This window comes from Dunckerocampus dactyliophorus, chromosome 20 (assembly GCF_027744805.1).
Source record: "Dunckerocampus dactyliophorus isolate RoL2022-P2 chromosome 20, RoL_Ddac_1.1, whole genome shotgun sequence".
Lineage (NCBI taxonomy): Eukaryota > Metazoa > Chordata > Actinopteri > Syngnathiformes > Syngnathidae > Dunckerocampus > Dunckerocampus dactyliophorus.
This window is the reverse complement of record NC_072838.1, coordinates 12,356,024-12,368,934: the sequence shown is the minus strand read 5'-3', so window position 1 is coordinate 12,368,934 and position 12,911 is coordinate 12,356,024. Positions and strand designations below refer to the sequence as shown.

Genomic DNA, 12,911 nt, shown 5'->3' with positions numbered 1-12,911 from the left:
TTGAAATAAAGCTACTCAAAGAATAGGGACTATAAGTGAGAAATGTCTCTTTTCAGTGGACAGAATGAAAGGGGTGAAGTGTTTCAGCCCAGTACACACCTCTATTGTCCTTGGAATGCCTGACATCGCCTCCCTGCCTCAGGTTTTGTTTATCCAACAAAACAAATTTCCCTCTTTGCATGGGCGAAAGGCTGCTCTTTCCTGCTTAGGCTAATTTCTATGGCAACAGAGGGACTGGAGAATTACCAAGAAAGAAAGGGAAGAGGGAGCCAGAGTCGGGTGCTTGCAGAAACTTGTGGAGATAACAGAGGTAAGAGTAAGATTGTATACATTATCACCTGATTAATACCTGATGTTGTGGTTGATGAATGATTGCGCTGCAAATATGCTTTACGTAGCGGTAATGAGAACATTTCATTGCAAACCCCGCACATTTCCTTGTGGCAACTTAAAGATAGCAACACACCCTGGTGTGCTTTGAACCACACCTGTCACACATTCACATACCATCAGGCACAATGCTTCAAGCCGATTTAACTTACAGTGCAATTTGAAAAGCTAAAAAAGAGATAGAGTGGGTCATGAATAAAATAACATAGTGAAAGCTGATTCCAGAGTGGCTATTTACATCCCCTATATCACATTTCTGTCTCACACACAGGCCAGACATCCATATTGTTCATGTCTGTGCACATACAGGAAATGCAAACCAACGTTGCTTCCTGTTGAACATCCTTCATTGGGGAAAAAGCTCCTCCAGGTGAGCACAAAGTAGCTTTTAAAGGCATGATCTATTTAAGTGACAAACGCATTGTAATTAAAACTTGAGCTCTTGTCCATCCATCCATCTTCTATGCTGTTTATCCTCACTTGGGTCGTGGGTATGCTGGAGCCAATCCCAGCTGACTTTGGGTGAGAGGTGGGGTACACCCTGGACTGGTCGCCAGCCAATCGCAGGGCACATATAGACAAACAATCATTCACTTTCTCAAGTCACCAATGAACCTAACATGCATGTTTTTGGAATGCACGCATGGGGCAGAACATGCAAACTCCACACAGAGATGCCCAACGGAGATTCGAACCCAGATCTTCCTGTGGCCGACATGCTAATCACTAGGCCACCGTGTGGCCCACTTGAGCTCTTCTTTCCGTTTTATTTACAAAGCAATGCTAACACACCTCAGGCCGTAACTTCCTAGTTACAGCTAACTACTAAGAATAAAGCAGTTTTTAGAAGAGTTTGACACAGTGTACATTGTGGCCAATGACATGCAGTCGGGGATGGCAAGTGAGGCAGAGCCTCACCTGCCATGATGAAAAACTTGCAGTCCTGCTTGTCACTGCCGTCCTTCCATAGAGGAAAAGCCAGACATTTTTTTTCTTGACAGCTGCAGCACTAAATAGCAGAAAGTCAAATGCCTTGAAGATATTTTTATGCTCTGCTGAATGAATGAATGAATTTGACTGCCGAGATGGATTATATACCCAAGATCACCTGGAGGTGATCAGACTTTTGCAACAAAGTATCAGAACTTCTCCTGGAGAAGGAAAGGCTGCATGTATTACATATACAGACAAAAGGTAAGAACACAAATGTTTTTCAGTTAAGAAAAAAATCAATACTTGTGCTAAGAAGGCCCTGCGATTGGCTGGTGAACGGTCCAGGGTGTACCCTGCCTCTCGCCCAAAGTCAGCTGGGATAGCCTAGTGAGGACAAGCAGCATAGAAAATGGATGGATAGATGGTCACGAAGAAGTATTTGAATAACAATTTGAACAAAAGTGGATTACTCTCTTCTTTTTCTTGTTATCCTCTTAATGAGCAACCTGTATTAACATTTTTAACAGACCTCCAAGAGTGCCAGTGCCTCACCAGCCATCAACCTCACCGCACGTAAAAGATGTCTTGTTCAACGATCAGTAGCTCCATTGTTGCAGTAATTATTTGAAACAGCAGAGGGCAGTGTTGCACAGAATCACAGCAGCCTGCTGCAAATCAGATGGCTCCCCAGCCCTCCATGAATACAGATCTCTAACGTGTTTGTGATTTGTGGAAGACTGAGCCACACACACAATTCCAGACTTAGTCACATGCATTCAAGGTTTAATGGGATTTGTGCTTCCAGGTTTGCCTGAAGATCTCAAGGCACATTCTCCCCACGTCATGATGTGATTCAGTCTGATTGTCTGCAGTTTTTCGATCAAAGAGTTGTTATTCCTTATTATCCGTTACACCACCCCCACCTTATTCTTCCACTTACCCCCTCCATCCTTTCAAGGGGGGCAATGTGCTGTAATTTCTTCCAGATGCTGACTACTTCTTCTGTTCTCCCACACTATGCTCTCACAGAGCGACGGAGACTCTTCTAGCTCTGTTCCTTCCTCGACATATTGGTCTTAGCACCATAATGTGACTTCAGAAGGTCAGTAAAGGAGGGGCTGGAGTGACCCTTCCCAAAGCTGAAAGGAATGCATGAGCGGGAAATGTATTTCCCATGTTGCATTGGGGTGTTTTTGTAAAGCAAGCACATTTTTTGTTCTTTTGTACAGATTGTTGTACAATCTTTTGTTGTTTTTTTGAAAGCATTGTATCCCCCCTGTAATAAAAGCCAGCTGGGGAGCACTGGGAACATGGCGGTTTGGAGCTTTCCTGCCCAGGTGTTCCTCCCACACTTCCTTTATCCTTCGTCTGATCAAATAAAATCCACTATACTGTGCGCACATACGTCTTAATCATCAGTTATTCATCCATCGAGTGTTGGATTAGGTGTTAAACATGGATTAGTAGAGTTTAAGAAGGGCCCTTTCTGTTCCCCAGTGCGAAACCACTGGGTCTATAAAGACATGGCTGGATGAGTTTGGTGTGTAAGAGCCTGAGAGCACTGATCTCAACGCTATCAAACGCCAGTCGTCTGCATTAATACACCAAAAAATCCAGCAAAAGGTTTTCCCAGAATGGTGGAAATATTTAATCATAATATTTAGTTTATATAAAATTCACAGCATCATCACGCTTGAAGTTATCAGATCTCCTGGGATCTCATCTCACTGAGCAGTTTTGTTTTTTGTGCCAGTGACGCCAAAGAGCAAAAGTGTCATTCTAACCAAGAAGATGGTAGCATCTGCCAGTACTTCTCCATGATGGGTGAATACTTTACTTTTACTTTAGTTTTTTATACAGTGGATCACATTTATTTATACTAGGGCTGTCAAATCATGATTTTTTAAAAATAAAATTCATCACAGTTTTTAAAAATTAAATTAATTCATCAGGATTAATCACCATTTGCAAATGTGTGAAATATGCCCATTTTTGCTGTATTTTATGTACAGAAAGCTTAATGACAGGACATAATATACATGTATGTACTGTAATTAACACCTCCAAATGAACTGCAAATGTAACTCAAGTTAAAAGGTCTCTTTAACTCTTTCAATGCCAAATACGTCTATTGACGTCTTTTCAAAAGGTAACATTGACTGCCAAAGACGTCTATTGAGCTACAAATCAAAGTCTTATTCATCTTGCGTGTGAATTTCTGACTTGTAGGCAATGTTTTCCTGTCCCGGTAGGGGGCAACAGTTCTCTTTTCCTCCAACCGGCAGCGACAGATTGTCTATGAAGAAGACGGATTGTGGATTGAGAGAGGAAAAAGGCGAAACACGTGCAGAAATCGAGTGGGGACCAAAAATACAGGCAGCTAACACTGTCAGAGAGCTTGTCTGGCGGTGGATCTACCTTTAGTGACGCGATCGCGAAAGATAGGTGACATGGGTGATGAAGGTGAAGTAGACACAAATGCAGTTGACCCCACCCTGATTCTTCTGACGAGTGGCTGCCGTCTGGATTGATCAGGAGCAGGGATTCATCCCCACATCCAGCAGACCCCACCGTCACTCTGCTTGAATGTGCTTCTCTGCAGAAAAAGCTATTTTTTTCTGTTTTTTGGTCAAAATCAGGTCAGGTTTCACGGAAATCGTCCGATACTGATCGGTGGCCGATCTATCGGAGCACCCCTAATTTTCTAATTTTCTAATAAATGCAGAAAATTGTACTTCCACAATAACAGTTAAGTTAGTGAGTGGTAAGAATCCCTACATACTGTTTGTCTTTGTCTTTCTGTTTATTTGTTCGGCGTGTCCATGAACGCACCTTGCAGTCGTCTAGTGACAATTACAGAGTGTTAGACTGTAAAGTTTATAAAAGGTTTAAACAAATTAGTTAATTGCATTGCTACTTGTATCCCCATTATTAGGTTCCTGTGGGTGTACTGGCAATGTGTCCCAATACTTTTACAGTGTACATCCTTCTCAGACACAGAGTGTCGTCAGTCTTTGAGCAGTGGCAGATAGGAAAGAATCTCTTTCACCTTCCCCCTCTAAGTGCATAAACATACTCAATCACCCCCGCACAAACATACACACACTGCGTGTGTTAGTAGTGCATGTGAGCATGAGTCCGGCTCGACTCAAAGCTCTTAATGATCCCGACAGCTGTTCCTCTTGTAAACACACAATCCCACCACCTCGCTGCCTCTTTCCTTTCCTTCCTTGGCTCCCACATGAGTTCAGTGTTGAATAAGCGTGCACATGTAGCTTTAAACACATACACGGTACAATCAAATGCTTGTTATTCTGTTTGATTGGACGCTGCAGGGGATGCTATCAATCATGAGCAAGTTATAGATAAGGTTGTTTTTTATCTTAGTCCCATACGGGTGGACCATGTGGCGAGGGTCAGGCCCGCAGAGGAAAAATAGATGAATACAATCTTGATTTACAACAGGATGCACATGTTTCCACTAAGACCCTTTTTGCTTTGACGTTGTTACTTTGTGTGAGTTAGTCATTAGTCCCTCACACTGTCTGTAAATACACGGCAGCGGACGTGGACGTGGACGCAGACGCGGACGCGCGGCTTCGTAAAGTTAGACTCTTTAGAGCAGGGGTGTCCAACCTTTTTACATCTGGGGGCCGCGCACAGAAAAACTGAAGGATGCATTGAAGATACCAATCCAATGTAGGTCCATATATGCTAAGCTGAAGAAAACATTGACATATACAGTAGGGGACAACGCAAATAGTTATTAGTATCATGTCTAATAATTAGGGCTGTCAAATGATTTAAAAGTTTAAATCAGTTTTGAAATTAATTAATCATGATTAATCACCATTTGCAACTTTGAGTGAAATACGCCCATTTTTACTGTATTTTATGAACAGAAAGATAAATGACAGGGCATGAAATCTATTTATTAACTCCAAAATGAACTGAACATTTAATCCAGCTAAAAGACACCACACGTCTGAAAATCTATTTGCCTCACACTAGTCTCTTTCATAGTAGCACATTTGAATCACGAGTTAATGTGTTGTTGTGAGCAACGTGGGGTTGCGTTCAAAGACGGCATGTACAGTGTTCCCTCGTTTGTCGCGGGGATAGGTTCCCAAAATAGCCCACAATAAGTGAAATCCACAAGGTAGCCAACTTCCTTTTTTTTTTTTTTTTTACAATGATGATATAACCTTTAACGCTGTAAAACCCCTCATCATACACATTATCCAGAAATTATTAAGTCACTCACGCGTATTCCTGTCCTGTGACCGTGCCTTTTCGTCCTGGCGCCGTTCCGCTGCACTGTAGCGTTCTTTGTATCCTCGTTCAAACATATTGCCGCAGTCCTCCTCCTTCGAACCGAAGATTCAATTACAAGCTAGCAAGCTAGCAATGACACAGGAGACATGGCAAGGCGGCACGAAGGAGATTGATTGATAAAGGTCTACAGCCAATCAGGACGCAGAAAACAATGAGCGGCGCAGACCAACAGCGAGGGAAGAGAGAGAGACTCAACTTCCTACAATTCCTCCAATTTTTCTTACAGGGCCAGGCTCAGCCTGTAGTGGCGTTCATACAAGGTAATTAAAAAAAAAAAAGAAGCACTATAAAAAAAAAAATATGGTGAACCGCTTGGGAGCGAGGGAACACTGCAATTTCAGTTGAATTCACGTTTTGTTACGTTACCTTAGCGAGTGATAAGAATATCCACTTACTGTTTTTCTTTGTCTTTCTGTTTTGCATACACGCATAATAAGATGTTGTTGTGCCTTTCGGAGTGTCCATGAACGCACCTCACGGCCCCTCACTTAGTGAGTGATAAGAATGTCCACTTTTTTTTCTTTGTCTTTCTGTTTATTTAGACCACGCATAATAAAGACTGTGTGATGTTTGGAGTCGTCGTTCCGAGCCTGAACGGACTGGCGACATGTTTGTGAGTTGGAGATGCATTTATGGTGTTGGAATTGCACTGCTGTTGATACATTCAGGTCAGAATAAAGTCATAAAAGAGTGTGTGCGACTGCGGGGACGCTACACTGTGCCTCAGTCTGCCAGCATAACAGAGGTGTGGCTTGTCCTGAGGCGCATGCATTAATTACATTACAAATTTTGACATAATTAATGAAATGAATGAGTTACTGCTGCAAATGTGCTATTTTTGACAGCCCACCTAAGACTATATCTTATTAATAATGAATGAATTGATTTTCAAAACACGCCAAATAAAAAAATGAGATGCGGGCCATAATTGGCCCCCGGCCTGCACTTTGGACACCCCTTCAGCCCAAGGGCATTATCCATCTCTGGAATGTGAAGGTGTACCTAATATTGTGTCCAAGCCATGCTCCCTACCTCCCACATATCATATATTCCCTACAGTACATTGAAATATCTGCAGTTGGATGCTGGCCCAGTCCAGGCAACCCTGTTTGGGGTCCTTAAAGGTCCTATGGTGCGCTTTTTAAAATAGGGTGAACCCCAAAACACCATTCCCCTTGACTTTCCTTTCCTCATAGCCTTCTGTAGTCTCGTTTACAATTTATTACCATGCATCTTTCATTTTATTACCCCCAGCGACAGCCCCCTTCTACGCCACCGCTAATTAATTAGTGAAAAGCAGACACGCTCTCTTAATAGCCTTTCTTGTCGTGACACAAACCAGACAGCCGCCATGCCACGTCTGAGGCTGAGTGTCTTCTCACTGCATGCGTTTGTTCCGCAGACGCGCAAAAAGTGTAGGTCATGGAGGGATGTGGGAATACAAGCGAGAAGAGTTGCCAGACAGGAAATGACCCCCAGAAAGACGGGGGGCTTCCCCAAGGGTTGTATTTTTCTGTCTCTTATATACAGACCCTGACTCAGAGAGCTGACTACGATGTCTTCCAAGCGAGGGGAGCATGAGAACGAGGCCAATCAAGGGGCGCTCGCAGCCTTTTGTTCTAAAAGGGTCATCCAGTCATGGTTCTGGAAACCATTTCAGCAAATGTCCCTGAACTGTGGTTACTTCCTGTATGCTGTGTGTCAGCGGCTACAAGCCGTCCCTCTTGTGGGGGACAAAAAAGTGCAAGAAAACTTTATGTCGCTCCTCAGTCAGCCAACATGTGGTCAATACCTGCACATGCAACATTGACTCCCTCTTCTTTCAACCTAACAGGTCAGATTTGGCACATCTTCCTCTGGTGTCGATGACCTGAATTCCTTTTCTTTCAAATGTGAGCCATGTGTGCACCTTATGGTCCCTCCATTATAAGCCCTGCTAATGAGAAGAGAGTACACCCTGTCGGAAATAAAAGGTACAGTAGGAGGCCTTTTTTTTTTTCGTCCCTGGGGGTGTACCCCACACTTGCACATACAAGGCTAATTACTGAAAGTGGTAGCTCATGCAAGCCTAGTAATGAACAGATGATCCCAAACAATAAAAGTCAAGAAAACATAGGGCTTACCATAAATAATTGTAACCTTACCGGGCGCCAAACTTGCTTACTAGACTACAAGATGTCGTACCATAACGATGCAGAACACGCATGAGCAGCCGTTCATTTATTGTTCCAACAAACATGAGCCCGAAAGCCTTTTGCCAAAACTCGGCTTGTGGCAATTGGTAACCCAATAAAAGCTGACCTGTGACCTGTTTTGGGGTTCTGCCTTTTCATCGCTGAGCTCTTGTAACCCCTAAAATTTCACCTAAGCCCCACAGAAATACCCAAAGTAGCAGTAATGATGATGCATGAAGTATCCAACATTGCTATTTAGTCATTGGAAAACAACAATCAGACAATTTGCTTCAGCTTTCATGAATTTCATGAATTTACTAAAGAGTCCAACCAATTATTATTGTACTGTATTATAAACCATCATTAGACACGTGGCAATGTCGTTCATTTTGAAAGTAATGCACATTTTGTGGGTTTGCAGAGAGGTGAATACACTAAAAACATCATAAAACCTTTATCATAACATTTGAATTGAATGATGATACTTTAAACTCCTTTTTTTTTTTTTTTTTTTTACTTTTGAGACATTTATCTCCAATTTTCTTTCTCTTAACGTGTGTTTTTTGATGCAAAAGTAAAAAAATAAAACAATAAATAATAAATACATGCATTTAAAAGGCTTGATTTGTTGGATAGCGCTCTGTCTGTTTTGTCCATTCATCTCGGCGCTCTGGCGGCTACACGCGGGCACGCGCACGAAACTCGGTCAACTCCCTCTCTTGAGTGCACGTGCAACCCTGCAACTTGACTTGCTCGTTTGTCAGGGTTGCAGAGGAGGGACTACAACCGTGTGTGTGCGTGTGTGTGTGTGTGTCTAATTCACAGCAGATGACCACTTCAGGGGATGGAGTTTTTCTGGGGAGGTGTGAGCGTTTCCTCAGACGGCACCAGAGCTTGAATGAATTTGCTCCACATGCTGCACAGTGATGGAGTATTTCTCAGGATTTGTGTTGCCATTTGAACAGCAACAAGTGGCGCATTTGGTGGTTTCCTAAAACAACAAAAAAACAACAAAAAAAGAGGACACGAATGCCGCACAAGTGCCACCAGCGCTGCGGGGATGGATACAGGCTATTTCCTGGCGAGGGTTTGCTTTTTCCTGCTGTCCCTCCGTGGATTCACCTCGTCCTCCTCCTCCCATGATGTGGGAGTTTGTCCCATCCGCTGTGACTGCCAACATGCACAGCATCTCATGTGCGCCAACCGGGGTTTGCACACCGTGCCACTTCAAAGCAGCAAACGGGAGGAGGTGCTGGTCTTCAGTCTGGGAGGGAACTTCATCGGAAACATCTCTGCTCTTGACCTTGTAAGGTACACCGCCTTAGCAAGGTTAGATTTACAGTTCAATCAAATCCGAAACATCCACCATGAGGCGTTTGAGAGTCTGTCCAGTTTGGAAGAGCTCTACTTGGGACATAATCATTTAGCGAACATTCAAGCGGGAACTTTGCAACCACTGAAGAAGCTGACAGTGTTCTATGGAAATGACAATGACATCATGCACGTAACAAGAGAGCTTTTTGCCAGCTTGGAGCATCTTGTTAAACTGCGCCTGGATGGCAATGGAATAGAACGCTTGCAGGATTCAGTTTTTAAAGACTTAACCAACCTACGTTATCTCCATCTGGAGTCCAACCAGCTGCAGCACATTCACAAAAACGCCTTTTCCAAACTCGCCCACCTGCGCTTTCTCAACTTGTCTCACAATAAGCTGACAGCCCTGCGAGGTGCCCTCACATTTTCCAATCTCCAAGCCTTGACAACTTTGCTCCTCTCTGAAAATGCAATCCAGCACGTCGGAAATAAAGTGTTCCAACATCTACAAAGACTCTCCAGACTCTCTCTCAGTCACAACAGGATTTCTCATCTGGACAGAGGGGCTCTGCTCGGCCTGTCAAGCCTCAGAGAGCTTCTCATTGACGGGAATGAGCTGGGGGAGATCCCATCTGGGCTTCTGGATCCTCTGGAGCTCGTCGAGCATTTGGACTTTAGTCGTAACCGCATCTCTAATATTGACTCTTCGGCGTTCATGCACCTTAAACACCTACGGGTGCTGAAGCTGAAGAATAACATCCTAACCAGCCTTTCTGGGGACATTTTCAGACTAAATAACTTCCTTCATGATGTGGATCTCCATGGTAACAACTGGACCTGTGACTGCCGCCTGGAGGGGCTGAAAAGTTGGATGTCCGCAACACATTCTCAGGGGAAAATGTTGGATGTCTTCGTGCAATGTCGTCACCCGGCATCCCTGAGGGGGGCATACCTGGACAATGTGAACAGTTCCCAGCTGGAGGCCACCGGGAATTTGACTCATTTGTGCAGGAGCCGAGGCGGACCAGAGGAGAGTCAGGGAGGGAAGGTGTGGATGAAGATGATGCAGGAAAACCGAGGAAGGCATCCAATGCAACAACAGGAGGAGACAGTAGGGAATAGAGAAGGACAGGTGCAAGGAGACCAAGGGGGGACAGAACCAGAACCGTCTCCTTCTATTGAACAAAAGAAGGACTCCCTCAGATCCATGTCACCAGCAGATGTACTCCGAAAACGTGCCAAAATAGGTCAGAAATCCACCACAGCACAATCACGGCAGGGCTTTCCTACACCAAGCCATGCTGGGAACCAGAGGAGAACCCCCACCACTTCAGTCCCATCATTTGATCTTCTGAGGATGGATCACAAGGGGGGTGCACCTGTCTTCACAGATCCATGCGTCTTCAACCGCCTCTTCATCACGAATGTAACAGTGGACCAGGTAACAAGCAGTACCGTCACCGTCCACTGGACAACGCGGGCAAATGTAGGCCTTGATGAAGTCCAGTATCGGATTTTGTTTGACAGATTTGGGACACCGGACCGCTTCCCACGTTATGTTTACGTCCCTGGCTCATCCCGCTCTGTGACCCTGCAGGAGCTCCGCCCGGATGTCACCTACATGGTTTGTGTAGAAGGTGTGGTCGCAGGTTCCATGTGTCAAGTGGCCCCCCGTGACCACTGCTCAGGTCTGGTCACTCTTCCCGAGCAGCACGCCTCAGCGACTTCTGACCTCCAGCTGGTGACGGTTCTGACTGTGGCCGGGAACGCCGTGCTGCTGCTCGTAGTGGGAGGAGTCTGGCTGGGGCGGAGCCTAAAGAAGAAGCTGCAGAGGAGGAAGTCGGCGGTTCATGTGCGCCACATGTACTCCACCAGGAGACCTTTTCGGGCCAACACGACGAGCGCGTCCGTGTCCGCTGACTTTACCAGCTATCAAAGTAGTCGCCCGGCTCGTCTTGTACCACCAAAACTGGGAGACCTCATCGAGTTCGGCTGCGATCGCTTTCAGGATACTGGTTCCTCTTGCAGAGACAATGACATGTCCAGATTCTCTGACTAGCGTCGTTAATGGGCACACTGCATTGAAGCAACCGTTTTTATGACAGTAAACCATAGAAATTAAACTTGGCTATACTTTAGAGCAGTGGTCCCCAACCTTTTTTGACCCAGGGACCGGCTTGTGTTCCCACAAATCTCACGTACATTATAGCGATCTAATTTATGTTATTTGTTATGTATTGTGTAAAACTAAGACATGAATAACATCAAATTAAAAGCACAAAATGAATGCCGACCCACCATCCACCAGTTCAAGTTTTTCCAGAAAGATTCAAACGCTGTTTGACGTGTGTGGTAATAGGCAGTGCGCTAGCATGAATTAACTTGACACAAATGTGCACATTAGCACTCAATAAGTCATCAAAACTTACCTTTATGCATTCCCACATAGTATCAGCATTTGAGACCTAATATGAGGTGAAAGAAAAATGGTAAAAATACAGTAGTAGTCTATCTGTGCGGCATGAGATAAAGTTAGCACACGCACAATTGGACATGCGTCAAGTGAGACGGATGTAACAGAGAGAATCCGGCCACTTTTCAAAATAAAACATAAAAACAATGAAATAATGGAAATGATTTTTTTCTTTCTGTGCGGCCTGGTACCAAATGACCCACGGCACTGTACCGGAGCGCGGCCGGGGGTTTGGGGACCGCTGCTTTAGAGTAGTCAGTGTACAGCTTCTACAGCAGTATACATTTACTATGCACTGAAAATGACTCAACACACAGCCATTAAGATTCAAGAGAGATTCAAGCGATTAATGTCTAAATAGCGTCGCTGCATGAGTGCTGCTGGCACTGGGGAGCTGCGGTTCACTGGAGTGCAACAAAAAATGAATTCCAACATGTGCTGTGACATTGTGAAGCCGAGCATGAGCCCCCTCCCTTGTGAAACTGGGTCACATAGTAGTTTTCCAACATAACAAGCCCAAACACACCTGCGAGATGCTAACCTTCACAGCCAATAATGGTTGTGTGTTGAGTGGATAGTTAATCTAAACTGCTATAAGAGGCTGTACACCGACTTCTCTAAGTCCTAAGTTCTATTTCTATATTATTGTCCCTTAAGAGTGTATAATATAATGCTGAAATGTAAGGGGTGTACTCGTGTACAAATAAGTAGCTTTAGACTTGTGTTTTTCTATTGGCAGTAAAGCAATAATAGAGCATTTAGATCATTAGGGCCTTTTCAGAGCCCAAAGGAAGGCAAATCTACATCCTCTTCCCTTGCCCTGTGCCTTTTATTTCCTCCCACCTGCTAGTGTTGTGGTTTTAAATGTTTTATTTGGATGTGTGCATGAATGATGGATCACTGATTTCAACCGTGGTGCTATTTTTGACTTTTAATAGACGTAGTTTCATGTTGTCTATCATGTGTTATACTCTCTATTGGGGATCTTTCATGTCATATTTGAGTGCTTTGAACAAGGGATTTGTATGTCGCTGGAGTGCTGTTTTATTTCCTGGCTGAAATAAACTTGGCTATTGCTCATGAAATGAACATAAATTCATTGTTTCTCAGACAAGCTGGAGTCCAACAATATCAAAGTCCACATCAGCCACTTTTAAGACACTTTCATTGGGTATATTTTCAGCAAAATGACAGCAATAGCACTCCCGCAAAGCAATACTGGTGTATTGGGCAACTATTGTATAACAAAAGCAGTCACTAGAGGGCACTCTTGACCACCCTGCAGTACACTC

The 12,911-nt window shown here is 44.2% G+C and overlaps 1 protein-coding gene and 1 long non-coding RNA gene across 2 annotated transcripts; both read left to right on the top strand.

The window, feature by feature from the left end:
- The first annotated feature begins 66 nt into the window (after positions 1 to 66).
- On the top strand, positions 67 to 2,717 carry LOC129173260 (uncharacterized). Its single transcript, XR_008567204.1, has 3 exons — positions 67 to 310; positions 662 to 760; positions 1,851 to 2,717. It is a non-coding gene; the product is annotated as an uncharacterized LOC129173260 (long non-coding RNA).
- A 5,933-nt stretch (positions 2,718 to 8,650) lies between these two features.
- tril (TLR4 interactor with leucine-rich repeats) lies at positions 8,651 to 12,650 on the top strand. Its single transcript, XM_054763994.1, has one exon. The coding sequence runs from the start codon at positions 8,893 to 8,895 to the stop codon at positions 11,203 to 11,205; it is 2,313 nt and encodes a 770-aa protein (XP_054619969.1). The 5' UTR covers positions 8,651 to 8,892; the 3' UTR covers positions 11,206 to 12,650.
- Positions 12,651 to 12,911: the final 261 nt, after the last annotated feature.